General features: G+C 24.4%; 1 protein-coding gene and 1 long non-coding RNA gene across 2 annotated transcripts; one reads left to right on the top strand and one right to left on the bottom strand.

Moving 5' to 3' along the window:
- Nucleotides 1-5762: 5762 nt before the first annotated feature.
- LOC135145398 (uncharacterized) lies at nucleotides 5763-6299 on the bottom strand. Its single transcript, XR_010283438.1, has 3 exons — nucleotides 6218-6299; nucleotides 5881-5953; nucleotides 5763-5831 (listed from the first exon to the last, which is right to left on the bottom strand). It is a non-coding gene; the product is annotated as an uncharacterized LOC135145398 (long non-coding RNA).
- Nucleotides 6300-13174: 6875 nt separating this feature from the next.
- Nucleotides 13175-18268, top strand: LOC135145419 (uncharacterized). Its single transcript, XM_064077513.1, has 9 exons — nucleotides 13175-13279; nucleotides 13341-13476; nucleotides 13703-13827; nucleotides 13900-13990; nucleotides 14972-15069; nucleotides 15582-15641; nucleotides 17244-17408; nucleotides 17466-17550; nucleotides 18177-18268. Exons 4-9 carry the CDS (start codon nucleotides 13918-13920, stop codon nucleotides 18266-18268), a joined length of 573 nt encoding a protein of 190 aa, XP_063933583.1. The 5' UTR covers nucleotides 13175-13279; nucleotides 13341-13476; nucleotides 13703-13827; nucleotides 13900-13917.
- The last annotated feature ends 1565 nt before the right edge of the window (nucleotides 18269-19833 follow it).

Raw genomic sequence — 19833 nt, 5'->3', positions numbered from 1 at the left:
AGTTATTTCTTTCCTTGTTTAACCTTTTTTAAAAATAGGTTTGAATATATTTTATTTATATTTTTTTATTTTTATTTATTTTTATAATGAAAATATTGTAATCATAATTTATTATTTGTTATTAATAATAATAATAAATTACTTATTGATTTTATTATTATTATAATATTATAATTTATTTTTTCTTATATATTATAAAAAAGTTTGAGTCATTGATTTATATTTTTTTTATTTATATTATTTATACGAAAAACTTTTTATTTATTTTTTTATTTTTAGTTGTTTTTATTATTATAAAAAAAATTTTTATTATAAAGTTTTAGGATTAAGATATTATATGAAGTTTTCAATTTATTTATTTTATGTTTAATTTTTTTTTATTGTATTATTTTTTTCTAGGAAAAGGTATAAAAATATTTTTACTTTTAATATTATTATAAATAAATTTTTTATTTTTTTTTATTGTTTATTTTCATTATAAAAAAGTTCGAGATTATTTTTATTCAGGTTATTTCTATTAAAAAAAAAATCCATTTTATTATAATTATTATTTTTGTTTAATCTTATTCTAATATTTACTCATTATTCTTTTTTTATTAAATTTATTACTTTTATTTATCATTATTATTATTTGGTTTTCTTTTTCATAATTTTTCAGATTTTCTTATATTTATTTAATAATGGTACTAAAATATTTATTTACTGATTTTTTTTTAATGTTATTACTAATATATTATAATTAATATTTATATTATTATTAATATTATTAATATTTATTTCTTTACTATATCCGTTTATTACCTCTATTTTTATAAAATTATTATTGATATATATTAGAATTATATAAATATTTTTTATATAATCTATTTACTATTATATTTATAAATTGTTATCTTATTATTGTAACTATTTTAAATATAATTATGATTTATATTTTTTATTATTTTTATATTACCTATTAATATATTTTTGATATTTAATTATATTATTATGCAAATATTAATTACTTATTATTATTATTTCTATTTTCATGAATTCTTACTTAAATATTTATTTATTTATGACTTCTATTTTAATTATTTTATTAATTATAATTTCACTTTTCATTTTTTTTATTACTATTATTTTTTATTTCTATTATTATTAGTTTTATTAATAATCAATTATTTTTTACTTATTTTTTTTAGTAGTTTACTTATTATTATTTTTTTTCTATTTTTATTATATTTATCAGTTTTATTAATTATTATTTTATTTTTTATTTATTTTTTTGGTTTATTAGTTTTTTATTATTATTTTATTTATCTATTTTTATTTACTTTCTATTTTTTCTTAGTTTAATCGTTATTTTATTATTATTATTTTTATTACTTCATTTATTATTTACTATTAGATTCATAATTTAATTTTTTTTAGACATTAATTTTTTTATTATTATTATAATTACTTATTAATTTTTCTATTATTATTATATTTATTATTATTATTTATAATTATTTTAATATTGATTCATTTTGTTATTCTATTTTTACAATTTTTATGAATTATTATTTCATTGTTTGTACATATTTTTTTATTTAATAGTTTTATTTATTAATTTTTTATGTATTATATATTTTATATTTATTTCAAATTTTTTATTATCAAAATAAAAAAGTTTTTTTATCATTTTCTTTTTTATTATACTAAAAACTTTTTTTAATAATTTATAATATCTATTTATACTTTTTAATAGCATTTTTAACATATTTATCACTTTTTTATAACTTTTACGGATTATTATATTAATTATTATATTTTATATAACTAGTTTTATATATATTATGCAAATATATATTTTTTTATTAAATATAGTATTTATTTATACTTTTTATAGCTTCTTTCGAACTTTTATAGACTTTTATTATATTTATTATTAATTTTTATATTACTATTTTTTATTTAGCGAAAGTATTACATATACAAAAAAAACTTTTATTTACTTTTTTTACTACCAATTATATTTTTATTTTAAACTTTTTTATATCATTTTTATTTTTTATATATTTTTATATATATTTAAACTTTTCTACAACTTTTATATACTTTTATAAACTTTTTTTAAAAACCTTTCATAATATGAATCGTAAGTGAGCATCTTTAAGAATTCTGCCCCCATACAAACAGACCAAAAAGTAAAAAAAAAGCAAATTTTCGGCATATAAAAGTCGATTCCCTTCACTTTAATTTTCTTGCGGTGCAATAAATCTTCATAATAAGAGTAATAATAATTGTAAATATATCAATAGTAAAAATATAAATATAATAAACAATAAAAATAATAATCACGAATGAAAAAAAATAAAAATATACTTAAAAAAGTATAAAAAGTTATTATAAAATAAAAAATTTATAAAAAAATAAATATAAAAATATAAAAAAAGTAAAAAAATTAATTGTTAATATACGAAATATATAAATAAAAATTAGAAAAAGTAATAAAATAAAAAATAATTATGACCAAAAGAAAACAGAAAAAAGTATCAAATAATTATTACAAAGTAGAAAAAAATAAAAATATGAAGTAAATTAAAATATAAATAAAGTAAAGTAATAAAAATTATAAAAATAATAATAACAAATAAGAAAAGTAAAGTAAACTTTTCCTATTAATAATAATAATATTAAATAATTACAATAAAATAGCAAAATAAAAAATATATATAAAAAGTAATTAAAATATAAATGAAACAATAAAAGTAATATAAAAATATTAACATAACATAATTAATATATTAAAAGTGGATATAAATATTATAAATAAGGAAAATTAAATATAGTTTGAAAGTAAAAAGTTTTGAAAAGTTAAGTAAAAAAATACAGAAAGTTTTAATAATAATAAATATTTATAGAAAAAAAATATTAAGAAAAAAAATTAAAATATTAAAAATATATTAAAAGTTTTACTATAGAAAAAAGTACAATAAATAATATTAAATTTAAAAATAAAAAAAAATTTTCTTTCTAATAAATATTTATTTGAAATAATTACTATTTAGAAAAATTTTAAATTTTTATTATTAATAATAATAATACATAGTAAATAAAGTTTTTAAGGGATAATGTTTTATAAATAATAAATAATTACTAAAAGTTTTTTATTATTAGACAAGTTAAATACTAAAAAAAATATAAAAAGTACAAAAAATAATATAAAAGTTTTCTTAATAAATAAATAAAAAAATTTATTATAAAAAGTCCAATGTAAAATAATATTTAAATAATATAAAGTTTTATTATAATAATTATTTTTAAAAAAATTTCGACAAAGAATGATAATAATAAATCTTAAATAATATAACAGTTTATTAATAATGAATATTCTAAAAGAAATTTCTCATCAAAAAAAAAAATATAAAATATTAAATAAAAAATATAACGTTTTATTATTAAAATAATTATACAATAAAAAATAATAAATTTTTATAAAATATCTACTAGTAAGAAAAAAATACTATAAATATTATAATAAAAATATTAAGCCCTATAAAAAATAAATATTAATTAAAAGTTTTTTATTAATAAAAAACAATAGATATACATAGACATATACTAAATATATATATTTTTTTTATATAAAAGTTTACTATTTAAAAAAAATCTAAAAATTATTATTATAACAATTAAAATAAATATTTACTAAAACTTTTTCTTTTAAAGTATTAATAATAATAAATATTAAAAAAAAATTAGTATACTAATAATAAATTTTATAAAATATAAAAATAATATTTTATATATATAAATAGTTTATTAATAATATATAGGAATAATAATAATATATAAAGAATACGAAAAGTTATATTTATAATAAAAATGTATAAAAAAGTTTTTATTATAATAACAATAATAAAGTTTTATATTATAAATAATAAAAGACTTATAAAAATATAAAAATAGTTTTATTTATACATAAATATAATAACAACAAAAAAAGTTTATTTAAACATTATAATAATAATAAATAATAAAAAGCATTAATACTTTATTAATAATAATAAATAATTATATCTTATATTTATAATAGAAATAAACATAATTGGTAAGTTTTTTAAATAAGAAACACATATTAATAATAATTAGAAAAAAGTTTTCTGTAGTTATAAAAAAATTAATAAAAGTTTATGAAAACAATAATAAATAATAATTTTTGAAATAATTTATAGTTTACTGATAAAAAAATAAATATAATAAAAGTTTATTAATAGTAATAATAAATACTAGAGAAAAGTTTTATTTATATTTAAATATAATGAAAATCAAAGTATTTTATACTATTATAAGTCTGTACAGTACTCCTGCAGAAACTTTTTTCTATAAAAAAAACTTTTTTTCTCCTTTTCTTTAGTAATAAAAACTTTTAATAAACTGCTTTGTACTTGAGCTTCGCTATAAATAAAAAGTTGTTGCAAAAAAAAGTATATTATTAATAAATATATATAAAAATTTTTATTACTTAGTGGTTTTGTTCTCGCCTGGAAAAAGTGATGCTCATTATTATTATTAGTATTTTTGTTAGTGTTATTAACATTATTGTCATTACTAGCAAAATTAAAGGAGGCCATTATAACTGCCAAAATGGACATAGAAACTCCAAAAAGTAAAACGGCCAGTTTATATTATTGGGGTATTTTTTATCTTTGATTCTACAAAAAGATACAAATTGGACCCAGATGTTTGCTTAACCTTTCGGGTGCATATAATAATTGTGGTTATATTTTTATGAATTTGTGTAATGTTTAGTTATCAGTATTATTGTTATTGTTATTTTTTATTATTATATATTATTTTCATTGTTAATATACATTATTATAATTATATATATTACTATTTATTATTATTATTAGTATTACATATTATTATTGTTAATATTTATTATTATTTACTATAGCTAAGGCTAATGTACGGATTTACCACGTGTGTAAGCCTCTTGCGAGGACTTGCATAAAAGCTAACTATTTTAATTGATTACTATTTTCTGTTAGATATTATGATTGGCTCTCTTCTTAGCTAACCAAACAAAAGGATTCTTAGGGGCCTTCACTGAACTGGTGCTTTCAAAAAAATTCCACCAAGGACTGGAAACTCAGCATATGGAACCAAGATGATGGAAAAAGCTCTGCGGTAGTCCATAAGATGGACCTAACAGCCTACGGCCACTCGTCATACAGACAAACACGTGTTTTAAAAACTCTCCACTAGAACGTTTAAACAGATTTAACCAATGAAAGCCCGGAAGTTAGGGTGGCTGTCTCCATGCCCAAACCAACTGAGAATAATGTAAAGTGGTCATAATAAAAATATGAGGAACATTATTAGTCATTAAATAATTAATCAAAGAATTCAAAAGATTAGCCATTAAATAACCAATTAAAGGAATTCGAGAAAAAAGGGCTTACTTAGAAGAATTTGCATACATTTTATTAGAAAACTTACACAGTTGGAAGAAATAAGAGCAATGACTAACAGTATTGGTTCATTTAAATACCATTCAAATTTATTCTTTTAATAAAATTATAAACACCAAAAAAACTAAATAATGGTAAAAGTTACTATAATAATAAAACTAAATATATAAAAGAAAGGCCTTAGTATAATAACATACATACAAAGTTAAAAATATATATAAATAATAAAAAATATATTATTAAGTATTAAAAGTAATAATTATAATAATAGTAATAATAATAATGCAAACCCAAAAAAAATAAGTAAAACGCAAGCATCACTGAAAAAGCAGTACTCGTTAAAAATTTTGAAATCAAGCGAAGATTGGGGGAACCTAAATATAGCTATATTGGATCTATATACCATAAAAGAGATCCGTTTTATAAATGATACCAAAAATAACGACCAATGGGTGTAATGGATTTTGATAGAAGAAAGTAGCCAGCAGAAGTACAAATATGCATTTCTTATAATAAAAAAATTATAATATAATAATAAATAAAAATTTTAAAATACTTATAAAATTAGAAGAAAAAAATTATATAAGTAAATTTTTAAATATTTCATAGAAATATATTTTCACTCAATATACTTATAAAAAAAAGTTAATATTATATAAAACAAAATTTAGTAATAATAATTTGTGCTAAAAGATTTCTAAAATTTTAATTTATAATATTTTTTTATAATTAAAAAATAAAAATAATTATAAATAATAAATAATAATAACGCGCTCAGGAAGAAAATCAGTTTTCAATACTTCGGAAGCCCAAAGCTGATGAAAATAATACGCCGTCACCAGTAAAGTTAATATGCACAAGCAAAATCGTACAGAAATTTCAACTTAAATTTAAAAAAAATATTAATTATAATTATTATTATTATTGTTATTATTTGTACCGTATTTATAAGACATGCGAAAGTAAAAAAAAGTATAAATCACTAAAGCATCCGAAGCGTAGATGGAACGATTTAAAGGCCCGCTATACTCTACAGCAACTTTAAAGCCCTTTAAAGTTAATAATATTAATTAATTAATAAAAAATAAATATAATAAAAGTTATGAAATCGAGAAGTAAATTTTCGCTGATTCGTCATTGTGAAACTTGCAAACTTAAAAAATATTAAAAATTTTACTTAAAAACAAAGAAAAGATTTACTAAAAAGATTTTAATTTTTCATACAAAAACATTCAAAAATGAACCAAAATGAGAGATTTCTATATTTCTTTGAAAGACTGTTAAAATTTATCACAAAAGCACTTAAAACTGAAATCAAAATCAAAGATTTCTTAATACAATAATTTTTAATTATTTATAAAATAAAAAGACTTACTAAAGAGAAAAATATAAATTTTTTACAAAAGAAAATAAAATCAAAATCAAAATCAATCTTAGTATTAGAACATATATATATAATATTTTTTAAAAACAGTGATTTATGAAATTAAAAATATCTACTAGCACTTAAAAAATTTTTTAGAACTATAATTTAAAAATTAAAAAAATTCTAATAAACAGAATTTATATAATTCTATTGAAAATTTTTTCATAAAATTACAAACAAAATTAACAATTCTAGTTAATATATATAATTTTCTTGATTATTATTTTTAAAATAAAATTTTTCCTTAAAAAAATTTTTAATATTCCGCAAAACATAAGATTTTACAAAGATAAATAATTCTCATTATTTGAACAGATGTTTATAAAGTAACAAGATTTTTTTTAAAATAAATTAATAATTTTCCACAAAATCAAAAAATTAAAATTTGAATTGAATAATTAAATTTTTGAAACATAGATTTAACATTTTTAAACTTTTCTATAAAATTTAAAGAGTTCTTAAAGGATTTTAAAATTTTCTAGAGTCACTAAAAAGTAAATTTAAAATAAAAAATTAAATTACTTAAACATTTCCATAAATTTTTAAATATTTATTTTTAAAACCTGAAAGCTTAACTAAAAAGATTTTCAAGTTAAACAAAATCACAAAAAATTAATAAAAATCTCGGAATCTTATTTTATTTTTTGTATATGTATACATTTTTTTTTTAATTTTATTTATAAAATAAAAAAATCCAATAAAGGGTTTTAAAGTTCGCTAACAAAATCTCTAAAGTTGAATCAAAAATATAAAGAAAATAATTATTTAAACAAATTAATAAAAAGAAGAATAGAAAAAAAAATACTTTAAAATCAAGAAGCCGATCTTTACAAGCAAAACATGAAATATCCGAACGGCGGAATAAAAGTAGCGGAGAGCAAGAATATTCCCCGTCAAATTTAATGCATCTCAGTTTTTGAGTGGCATTATAAATGGCTCGGATCGGCTGCCACACTCCATCTTTTTCTCCAAACTTTTGTAAAAAATATTTAATTAAAAAAATTAAAAAAGAGAATCTTAAAAATATGCAGGAAAACCACATCGACAGAGTAACGAATTATGCGTATTGGTGGTTTGGGCTCCTGCTTGGGCTCAACAGTAACAATCAAATCGAAAAACCCGTAAAAAGGGGACCAGTGCTCTTAAAAATTAAATAAGTGATAAGTACTAAAAAACTTCAACTTTAGTAAGAAGAAAATTATAAAATTTTAGGTTTTTATAAAAAAAACCTAAAAAACCAAACCATTTTTGCTTAAAGGGATGTACAATAGTGCAGGAATTAAAGTAAAGAAAATTCTGTTCTTCATTAATAGTAATTAACAGTGGGAATAAAAATTAAAGAAAAATAAAAACATCATTTTATAGCTTATAAAAAATAAGGTATAAAAAAATAAACTTACGATCTTCTGAAAAGTTTAAATTATTGTTGTTGCTTAACAAATTACCTGTACTATTACTAATGGTAGAATTTAATATATTATGTGAACTACTAGAAAATAAATGTGTTGGACTGTTATAAAAACTTTCTTTTGAAAGTTGAAGGCTGTTGGAACATAACGCTCCCTGTTGTGAGTTTTGCAACTTAGCAAATTTAAGTTCGTAAAGTCCTGAAATTAAAAAAAATGGAAATTTAATAATTGAAAGGAAAAAGATGAAGATATTTTAAAAAGTATTTATTTGTAACCTGATAATAATGCAACTCCTACTGAAAAGTAAGTTAAGAACATTACGACCAGTACTTGAAATTTAGAAAGAACTTCCATGCGAATTCTTGGTTCATTGTAATGAGATGTTTTGTTTTTATAAACGGGTGATTCGGGTTTCTTCAATAAACTGGAAGACGGTTTAGTATTTTCTCCAGAAGAACGATTTATAAATATAGCATTATTTATTGAATGACCCAAATCAGCGCTTGAGGAAGAAGATAGAGAATCGGCGCTATACCCGTTAAAGTTCATGACAGAAAAAATACTAACATTAGGAATTTAAAGTAATTGTTTTCTTTTATTTAATAAAGTATTTTTTTGAAAGATGAAAATATCTAATAAGAATACCATTTAAACTTGTTAATTTTATATTATTTACCGAGATACTTTGTTTCTCGCTATGCAAAAAACCGTGTTTTTTTGGCAAAAACCTATAAAACTTTATTTTGGCCAATAACTTTTAAATATCAGTTAATTGAAACGACGGAAAAGTGTTCAATAACTGTGGGCTGTCAAGTTACGTTTTAGTTTATTTTCTAATAAAGGTTGCTTGTATTCCTTTTTCTACACCACATAATGGAATTTATATATAATATTCAACATTATAGCTATATATAACTACTTAAAAAAAAAATAACTAATAGTTTTCCCAAGAACAGCTCTAATGGCCAGAACAAGAATTATCTAGTCGATAACTAATTTATATAATATGCACTTTGCATTTACTCTTTATAATAACTACATGAATAAAAGAAACATAATCTTTAAGAGGAATGCGCGGGATATATATGTGTATACCGCATAATAACACTATCCACCTGAAGAGCAAATTTTACTAGTTAGAGAGGCTAGTTTCGAGTTGCTACTGTTAAACAACACGGGCATGACTACATGTCGCATCCCTACCAAAGTCTACTGTCTAGTTCTTATGTAACCATACTTATGGCTCTGGAACGGAGCACAGTCTTAGTAGTGTCTCTCTATTTGAATTTATGAAGGAGAGGTTAAATACGCGACCATTCAAGACCGAAAAAGAGAGTCGCGCCAGGGGAATTGAACCACGACCATGGATATGGGCGTTAATGCTCTCAACTGCTGTGCTACAACGACAACTCTCGATCCCGGTATGTTGGTTTTACATATATAACCTGTTACATTCACCCTACGACTCAAACATACCCTTTTGCTTTCGTTCATCGCTACTCGCACCGAGAGTTACCGTAGGCATAGGATTCAGCATGTTTCACACAAGTTTCATAAAAGGGTTCTGCTTACATTGCCACTATATGTCGTGCGAGTTTAATTATACTAAAGCTGGAAGGTTGTGAACCTTTGTATGGTGCTTTTATATTTAGAAAGCTACAGTAGCTGGTCAGTCGAGCCCTACGCTTCTGATTCAGTAGCATAAAGAAGCCAATCAAAGGGATGCTCAAGGGCATAACGAAATCCCTAGCACACAGGTGAGATAGATTCTTTAAAGAGCTAAAGTCAACCTCGAGTTTTTACTAAGCTCAAAAGCATATTCTTCGATACTTGCGTTCTACTACTTAAGAACTGTCCTAAGTAGCATGTAACACTGAATTTAGAGCTCCACTTAGAATATCATAGTTACAACTCTCTGGTTCAAGTGTATCAAGTTCAAGTTTCAGATCGGAAGCTAGAAGTACCTTGCTAAGAGTAGATGCACAAGATAGGAAACACCCAAATAAGTATAACCGTAGGCGCTAAGAATCTTTAGAGGGTGACACGACCTGAGCGAAGATGAGTCTACCTTTAAGCCGTATTCCATCTTAGTGTGGGCATCCAATAAATCAACCTTAGACACCTCAGGGACTAACGCCGAGGTTGAGTGCGAATTGAAAAATAGGCACGATCTTTTTCATGCGCTTTACTATAGTGACCTGAGGACCCCGCTAAAGAATGTGTCGGCTCAAAAGAAGGTTAAAAAGTTAGAATAAAAAGTATTTGCCTACAGTCAGATGTAACACGAAACTGCATAGCCCTACCACTAATAGGCCAATCTAAACACCTAAAACTTAAAAGCGATTCTATTGTCATAAGGGTAAGCTTACATAATTTATTAAAGGTTCAATTTAGCTAAGATTTGCCATATATACCTTAATTGTGCGGTTTCTTCATCTTATAATAATATATGTGCCACATTTCTTTATTGGCTAAACAATGTATCTTGGCGTCACACCGGCTTTTTATAAAGAGAAGGCTGACCGTAATAAATTAAAAAAAGTAATTTTTTTTTTAAGAAGAATAAGAAGTTAGTTAGCTTGAAAAATACAGAATGGAAGAAGAAAGTATAAAACTTTATAAAACCGTCATGACACCATAAAAGAATGCACTTAAAGGTCTTTGTAGCTAAGAAGACGTATGCTCGGTATTATAATTATGTAAGCTTTAAGTGAATTTTGTGATAATTATTTGTTTCATCTATTTAATAAGCATAAAAATTTAGAAATTTTTTATGAGGTACTAATTCATAATTAGCCCAAGGGCTTATTTAATGGTTCAAAATTTCCTTTTGTCATATGCGAGCAATTAAAGCATCAAACGGATCTGAAATTAATGCGGATTACGAAGTCGCACTTAATGTAGTGTGCGTAATATTTATAATTCTGTTTAAAAGTAAAACTTCTTAATAAGGGCACTTAGGTCAGTAACTCATTAAGTTTGTCATGGAAATTTAAATTTATGTAAATAATAGAAATTAAAATCTAATACTTTAATAAACGGAAAAAATGATTTACCCGACAAAAAGAAAATGGAAGCTTTTGCAAACATTTAGCACTGCTTTACTATCTATTATAACCTTGAAAAAAAAAAAAAATTTAATGAAATCGTATAGTAGGTGCTAGATTTCTTGGTTTTTAAAATATTACGCAACATTCATTACGTCATGTTCGCAGCCATCAAACAAAAAAGGAAGTCGTTCCCGGTTGAAAACGAACCCATGATTTTGAATTTGCGCGCCGATGCTTAAACGCTGGGCTACGCTGACAACTTTCAAAGGATTTATACGAGTTTATTCAGGCTTTGCCATCGACTTTTGGTTCATGTGGTTCAAATCGGCCTCCTATCGGTGGTCGTAGTATTGCGCCGCGCTAATTTGTCTTGGTAAATAAGCTTTCAGCCAAATAAAGGGAGTCTTATTAAACAGTAATATTTAAAAAAGCGGATTTCGTCAGTAGTGCCGAATATGCTGAGAGACCCGCCTTGAGAAACTCAGCAGATTTTAATAAATCCGCAAAAGGCCCAAGTAAAGGTAAACCTTTCCGGTGTCTCTTTTACTTCGCTTATCTTAAGCCAAACTGAAAAATGACCAGTGACAGTTCGTAAGGAGCCTTAGCTTCCTGATGATGATTTTATCTAGAATAGCCATATTCAACACGTCTGATGAGTGTTCGATGCTGTGTTATATTTAATAATATTAAATTATATTAAATTAAAATCTACTATATTGAATTATATTTTATTATACTTTATATTTTATTTTTTCTATATTTTAATTATAGTGTACAGTGGTGGATGAAAGCTTATAGATATAGCTAACAGTCGAACGGCCACCCAGCTATCGACCTACGGAGACGCCTGGTTAGTTTAATAAAAATTGTTAAAATAGTTACTAAACACTCAAGAATGCCTTCAGTGTAATTTAACAGTCACTTAAATTTTCGACACTCTTATTCCAAGCGGGATGCTCGCTGACGAGGTGTCGCTTAGAAGGTTGTAAGCTGCTATGAAAAGGGTGTAAAAGTCTGAGGTTTTTATGGTTTACAGGGAAAATCGTTAGTTGCACATAGACCTACAGCCCACTAATTGCCTTACATAATTTCCGGGAAGAGCTTATAAGTGCTGGTCTAAAGAATAATATATATTAAAACTGGTTCGTAACATAGGTAGTGTGCAAGTAGGGTTATAACTCTGAGAGGAATCTTATAAAGTACGTAGTTTTTGTGACTTAAAAAGAAATATTAACGCATTCATAAAGAAAATTATGGTCTTCTCAGACTAAAAAAAGATTTATTTCTATAACGAATATGACTTACAAAGCCTTAAAAATATGAATTTTAAGGAATCTACAGTTGTTTTAATATAGTAGTGAGTACGTTAATAATTGCTTACTACGACCTTTTAATTAAAAAAAAGGAACTTTGTGGTGAAACAATTTTTTGTAACCAATACTTACCATCAACCCTTTAAACCACTAATGGTTGAGTTGTACTTACATTTATAAAAATAGGTGTGAATATATTTTCGTTAAATGCTTACGAAATAATTTTAACTTTGTGTATTTTGTTAGTTAAGAAAATTTTAGACGCGTTATATATCCACTTTATATTATTTTAATAATATTTAAAAGCTTTTCCTTCTTTTAGGTGTTATGAAAAAATTTTAAAAATATTATAAAGAAAAAAAAATAGTACAAAAAAGTTGTTAGTATTTAAAATAAAGAAGATAATAAAAATAATAAAATACTATTCAGAAAATAGTACTCGCTTTAAATTCTATTTAACAAATTCAGTATTATGAAGTGGATATGGGCTTTTGTGTTTTCCTTAGTTACGCAAGCCACCCTTAAATTATTTTCATTTAACTGTGAAAGCGAAGATTGCTCTGCCATCGCAGCTCTACATTCTGATCTGGATAATAACAAAGATGGAGTTGTCAATGAACTGGAATCTGCAGATGTTGGTTTATTTTTTATGTGTCTGCTTACAAATTTTCACGAATCTTCCTTTTGTATATTAGTTTTTAAATAAAGTGGTTGCTAACCCTAAAGAACGGGTTCGAAAAGAAAATGCTTTTCATGCTTTTGATACGGACGAAGATGATGATGATTTTATTTCAGTGTCAGAATTGCAAGCTGCTTGGAGGAATAGCGATGGTTCTATTTTTTATAAACTATAATATGATTCTATTTTCTTTATAAGAAACAGTATAGAATTTAAAGGCATCTTTATTTCCTCTATGCCTGTAATTTTTTTTTCATAGTATTTCCTTTTTTTTATTATTAATTTTTAACTGATTTCAAGTAATATTATAGCTTTTTTGTCAGGTTATTATAATCTCGCGATTTTTATTATAAGTATAGAAAAGTTAATTATTTTTAGTTAGGCGTTGGTCTAACATTGAAGTTATTCTTTGGTTAGAAGACAGGGGATTTAGTTCGGTAGCACCAATCTTTAAAAATTTCAAAATTACGGGTAAAAAATTGCCTGCTTTGGCTCTCAATCAGGTTTAACTTGATATCTTTTATATTATATATATATATATATATATATATTAAAAAAAGCCCTTTTTTTTCAAGGGCTATCATTTAGTTGAAATGGGGATTAATAAGGACGTCGCTTTCCACTTGGCTAATTGCATTATTTTGGAAATTCTTTTTCCGAGTCGCAGTATTTTATATATTATTTATTTTTTTGTTTTTTTAATAAATCTTATAGTTAAGATTTAACCTTAAATTTTTTATATTTTTTATGCTTACATTAATAAATCCCGAAATTAAAATTTTACTGTTTTTCTTGATATATTTTGTTATACATATAGATAATATATTTTTATATTTTCGAAATTTTTTTTAAATAATATTTTAATTTATCTTTTTCTTATTCTACTCAAGAAATTATAGCCTGCAATCATTATTTAATCTTGTTTATAAAGGATAATTGTGAGAAGCTATATATTGTAAATTAATCGTAAATTAACTTTCTGTTAACAGTTTTTTACCTCCTTTTGCATAAACTTATATTTATAACAGACGTAAGCTATTATTATTGTACTTTTTAAAAGTTAATTAGCGAATTTTCGCAACCATTTGAGCAACGTTTACTTAGAATTATCAATATAATTTTAACACTTTCTCAAAGATTAAGATTTAAGCAAAATTTTATTTTAAGTCTTGCACTTTTCTTTTTTTTTAGGTAGCCAGAGAAAGTTATAAAGGTTAACGCTCGCCAACTTGCCACTGGTTGTGCGTGTTCCTATCTTTTATTGGTGGAGTTAATGTTAACCAAATTGATTGGTTTTCTTGCTTTTTATACCACGTGCTTAAGGAAAACGCTTTTATTAGACGCAAGAATTATTGATTGTGCAAGAAGAAAGTTTCTTATTTAAAAAAAAACTGTCAGCCTAAAATTTTTTTTATCAAATATAATATTATTTATTAATAATTCTTTTATTAATTTAAAGTAATATTTTTTAACTTTTTAATTATAATTTTTATTAAAAAATTACAGTAATAATATTAAATTTATGTTTTTATTTATATGAATAATAATTTTATTAATAATAAATTTGTTGTTATCATTTTGTTGTGCTATTCAGACAAATAATATTAATAATATCCACTTAAAACTATTTTAAAACTTATAATTAAGATGGACGCCTTTATGAATTTATTGTTTTTTATATTCTTCCGGGGCTTTTGTCTTTACTTTTTTTGGCCGTCGCTATAAACTTCCGCTCGAAAAGCAAAGTAAGCTTTTATTTTTATTTAGTATAATCATTTTTTTAATAAAATTATTTTTTTTTATAAATCTCTTTCCATATTTTAGTATCTATAAAAAAAATTTCTTGTTCTAAATTTTTAGAGAGATTTATTCTTAGGAAAACTCCTATAGCGACTCCGTATTAATTTAGTTGCAAACTTATTTCTTCAAGATCGCACGAAAATAATTAGATTAAATTTTGCATATAACCACAAAAACACAATTTTCATCGGATTAAAAGAATTTTTTTTTGGAAAAAAAAAAGTAGCATTAAAAAGTCTAAAATATATCTAAATTATAATTTAATAAAATGCAAACGATTCTATTAAGTGGCCTGTAGTCAAAATTTAAACAAAAATTTTAATAAAAATTTTTGTTTTGTTTTGTTTTGTTAGAAGTTTAGCTTAAGTGGATGCGAGGCAGGCGAGGGTTCAGCGTTATATAAGTTTTTTTACTTGAGTAAAATTTTTTTATAAATAATTTCATTTTTCTATTAAAGATTTCTGTTCTTCATCAAGAATTGGAACAGGCTAAAAAGTTTATTGAAGAAGCTGAAACTGTACAGGATATATATAAGAACCTATTAATATTTTATTTAAGTTTTAATTTAAAAAACTATTCATTTGATTTGGGTTCAAAATTTATGTAAAGATAATATTCTAAAGTTTAAAGATGTTTATTTTCCAAGTTAAAAAATTTTGGGGACTCAGTTAAGATTGTCATTATGCCTTGATTATTAATAGGATAATTCTTTCGTAAAGATTTTATTAAGAGTTAAAAAGTCTTAATACTATCCTAAATTATTTTTTAAGCTTATAATATTCTAAATACTTGCTCCGCTTTTCTAATTAACCTAAAAAAAATTTAACACCTTAATTTTAAAATTTTTTATATGCAAGAAGAGGTTATTTTATTATAAACTTTATAATAAACCATCCTTCCGACCTTTCAAAAGTTTAGCTCTTCATAATAATTTTTATATAAGTATTAATAAATTTAGAATTAATTTAAATTATCTTATAATATTCTAATAGCGATTCCGCTTTTTTATTTATACCAAAAATATATAAATTTATTTGTAATATGTTTTATACGCCAAATGAGTTATTTTATATTTATCTTAATAATAGGCAATATATCTAAAAATAGGACTTTAATTTTAAAAAGCTACTACTTAGCCTTATAAAAAGTTTAGCTTTTATATCAATTTTTTCTCTTAAACTAAGATATAGTTAAATTACCTTGTAATGTTCTAATAATGGCAATTCCGCTCTTTTAATTATATATATATAAAAAAAGAGCGTTTTAACACTTTATATCATAATTTTTATACGCAAGGCGAGTTTAATTATAAAAAACTTGGTAACAAAAACTATATTTAAAAACAAACCTTTAAATTTAGGGGCTACTATTTAGCACTTAAAAAAGTTTGGCTCTTAATTTTATAGTTAAAAGCCAGGTTGTACTGTACGTGAACGAATTTTGTTTTAACTTCAATAAAAACAAGATTTTTGTTAAATAATAACAATTGTATAATTTAATACCATAAAGGATTTTATTCACTTGGCTATCTCTATTCATTGCTTAACTAAATTTAACAAGCTTATTAATACTTTTGAGCAGGACGCGTGTGAGTATTGCGTATACGCACGTAATACACAATATCAGCTTAAAGAAGGAAAAAAGTAACTATTAAGATCTATTAAGAAACAGGACACATTTTAAAGTTATGATAACATTTAGGCTCAAAAGTTTGAGATTGCCATTTTCATAAAGTTTTGATTCATAGAGAGGGGTAAAATATGTTTTCAGTGCAACTTAACTTACCTTACTCTGCCTCACTAAAGCTTTTTCGTTATAATTTCATAATATTTATCTTTAAAAAAAAAAATTAACTTAATTTTTCTCTTTATAGTGCCATCTGCATCCTCCTATTTTAATTTTTCTTCAGTTTCCTAAGTTAAAAAATTTTTATAAGATATTATGAAACGACCTTTAAAAGTTACTCTTCTTTTGTTTTCATAAATAATGTTAAAAAAAAAACATAGTTAGGAAACTGAAGGCAAAACAAAAACTTTTTCTAATCATTCTTTAACAGCCTTTTAAAGTTTCGTTATTGTTCTTTTATTTCTTAAAATTAAAAGTTTAACTAATAAATTAGAAACTATTCATAGAAAAAGAACAACGGCAAGAAAGAACAACTATTAAAAACGGACAAGATTTTGTCATTCGGAATTTGATTAGCGACATCAAAGGGATTGTGTACGAACTTGAAAACACAACTCGCACTCACTTAGAAAGAGAATCAATGGAAATTAAGAAAGAAGTTTATAACTATACGTTTTCTTTTTACTTTTTAGTATATATTACTTACTATTCCTAGTTAAATCGATTCCTCCAAAAAAAAAATTCTTTGCTCGGTAATTTTACTTTGGCTCACATGGGAGGTACAACTACGTTAAGGAAACGTAAGTCATTTTATTATAATTTTTTCTAAAGATTTGATTTCTAAAATTTAAAGGTTTCTTTGCTATGAAAACTTAACAATGTAAGATTGCATTTACAACCATCCCTAAGATAAGTTAAAATAAATTTTTGCGGTAGAAAAACTTAAGTTAAAGCATTTTACTGTTAACTTTAGTTTGTTTGTAAGGAAACTTTAAAGTTTAATGCTTTAAAAAACCGTCACGCCTTTATTAAAATATCTATAAAGTAGAGTCACTATCTTTTTTAATTTTTGGTAACGCTTTAAAAAAAGGCCATCTGCTTTTTTTTATTGTTATCTTAGGGAAAAGGTTAAAACATACTTCGATGGTGGAAAAAGCATTTTTAACAATGTTAATCAAAAAATAAACTTGTAATCTGCGCTACTTTTAAAAAAATTAGAGTTGAAGTAGATAATTTAGTTTTAGGGGATGGTTATTGCAAGAATTGCTATATAAATTTTTGACATAAACTCATAGAAATTGAAATTCTGTAATATTTTTTACGATACTGTTTATTTTTTAGTCTTTTTATAAATTCAGAAATTTGTTTTCTGGCTGTATATACCATTAAAAGTTGTCATTTTCTAATAACTTTATAAACTTTTTAGTAGCTGCTGATAACCTAAGGGAAATAGCGATACTAGGAGAAAGAAGGGCCAAACTTCAGCTTTTATTTAAAAAGCTTATAGATTGTATATAAAATTTAATAAAAAGAGCGTGGTTAATACTTTTGAATACCACTACTAATTATCTCAAATGCTTCAGTTTTACGCGTATTTTTTAATAAAATTTTTACTCCTGCAACAATTACCTTCATTGCGAAATCTTATGTTCCAGTATAAACGAATGTGGCTCGCTTCGGTGCAAAGTCTTATATAATATTCCGCCCTACCCCTTTTTATTTCACGATTTTAAGTCTTCTTCGTTAACAACTATTGCAGATCCTCATCCTCGAGCGCAGACTGCTTATTCCTGGCATTAGTAATTAATTTGTCTACAAGGCAGTTTAAGTTAAAAAGTCTAACGTGAAACGAGTTTTAGTTTTAATTTCATGAAAAATTTTATAAAGAAAACGGGTTCAAATACCACGCAGAGCAGTCAATAACGTGGTTAATTCAGGGCATGTATAAAAGTTTCTATGATCAGTGGCCGATTGAATACGTCTTCATTCGTTTGTAAACGTTTACTGAGCCTTAAAGAAAATGTTTAAATTGTAGAATATTCAGGTCGCCATCGTGGTGCATAATGCGCACCAGGCAAATGCTTTAACAGTTTGTTTTCTGTATACTTGCACATTGCCACAGTTGACGTTGCAGTAGAGACGCAAGCCGGGTGAAGCGTATAAGCCTAATTTCAGCGCAACGTTATACACCGTGTTGTTCCCCCGAAAATATATTATCCAAAATGAGAGCCGATAATTTTTCCTGAGGGCACCATGGAATCTCCGCACTATTATAAAACAGGAGGAGAAAGTGAAACGCATCTCTTTCCAACAAGAAGGGCATTTTGTTTTTCGCTACGTTGACTGTTACACCCCTCCGATAATACCAACTGGTGTTTTCAAGTGAAGTTGAAGGTACTGAAATATAGGCTTATAACTCCTCGACAACGCGTAATTTACCATGTACCCAAAGTAAAAAGTGATAAAGGTTGGCCAGTGTTTAGAGATTTAAATATGTTTAAAAAGAGCAGAGAGCTACGGAGCCTCTGCGAAACTCTAGCGGTCAACGAACCAAGTGAGAATGCCCAGAAACAAGTTGAAAATCCAAATACACGCAACTTACGCAAAAGGCTTCCGTGTTGAACGCAATATAAAGCCTGCTCGACACTTTCAGAGTAGCTCTCACGGCTATCTTGCATTTGAGGCCACGAGTTGCTGTAATATGGAGCAGCTAGCCTAACCCGGCAATCACGCGGACGCTCCCAAAAAGTCTTTGCTGGTGTTGCTGGTCGGTGACGATGGTTAAAGCATCTCAAGCAAAAAGAATTTCAGTGCTACCTCGATTGGTGCTGGGATTTTAAAAGTTTGGTAATCCATAGGAAATCGACCACTCAAAGGAAGGGAGAGAGAACAGAACTTTTATCCTTAACACCGCTTTGATGTCGTCTAGAAAGGGGTAAGTGCATAGGTTAAAAAAAAGGCCTTAAACGCAATAGAGCTATAGTCAACCATTAGCGACGCTAAATGGACGCCAGATAGCCTTTGGAGAAAGTGATCGCCACGCGAGCAAAGCCATTTTTTCTTCTCTGGAAGACAATAGAGGA

Source organism: Zophobas morio, unplaced genomic scaffold (genome assembly GCF_036711695.1).
Source record: "Zophobas morio isolate AGI-343-1 ecotype UQ-CSIRO unplaced genomic scaffold, CSIRO_AGI_Zmor_V1 ptg000148l, whole genome shotgun sequence".
Lineage (NCBI taxonomy): Eukaryota > Metazoa > Arthropoda > Insecta > Coleoptera > Tenebrionidae > Zophobas > Zophobas morio.
Note: the sequence above shows the minus strand (reverse complement) of the source record. Positions and strands in the feature narration are given on the sequence as shown.

Excerpts from the sequence above, each read along its gene's own strand:
- LOC135145419 (XM_064077513.1), top strand. The coding sequence starts at position 13,918 with ATGGGGATTAATAAGGACGTCGCTTTCCACTTGGCTAATTGCATTATT. Across the intron at positions 13,991-14,971 it reads AATTCTTTTTCCGAGTCGCA|ATGGACGCCTTTATGAATTT; the intron begins GTATTTTATATA and ends CTTATAATTAAG. Across the intron at positions 17,551-18,176 it reads TACAACTACGTTAAGGAAAC|TAGCTGCTGATAACCTAAGG; the intron begins GTAAGTCATTTT and ends TAAACTTTTTAG.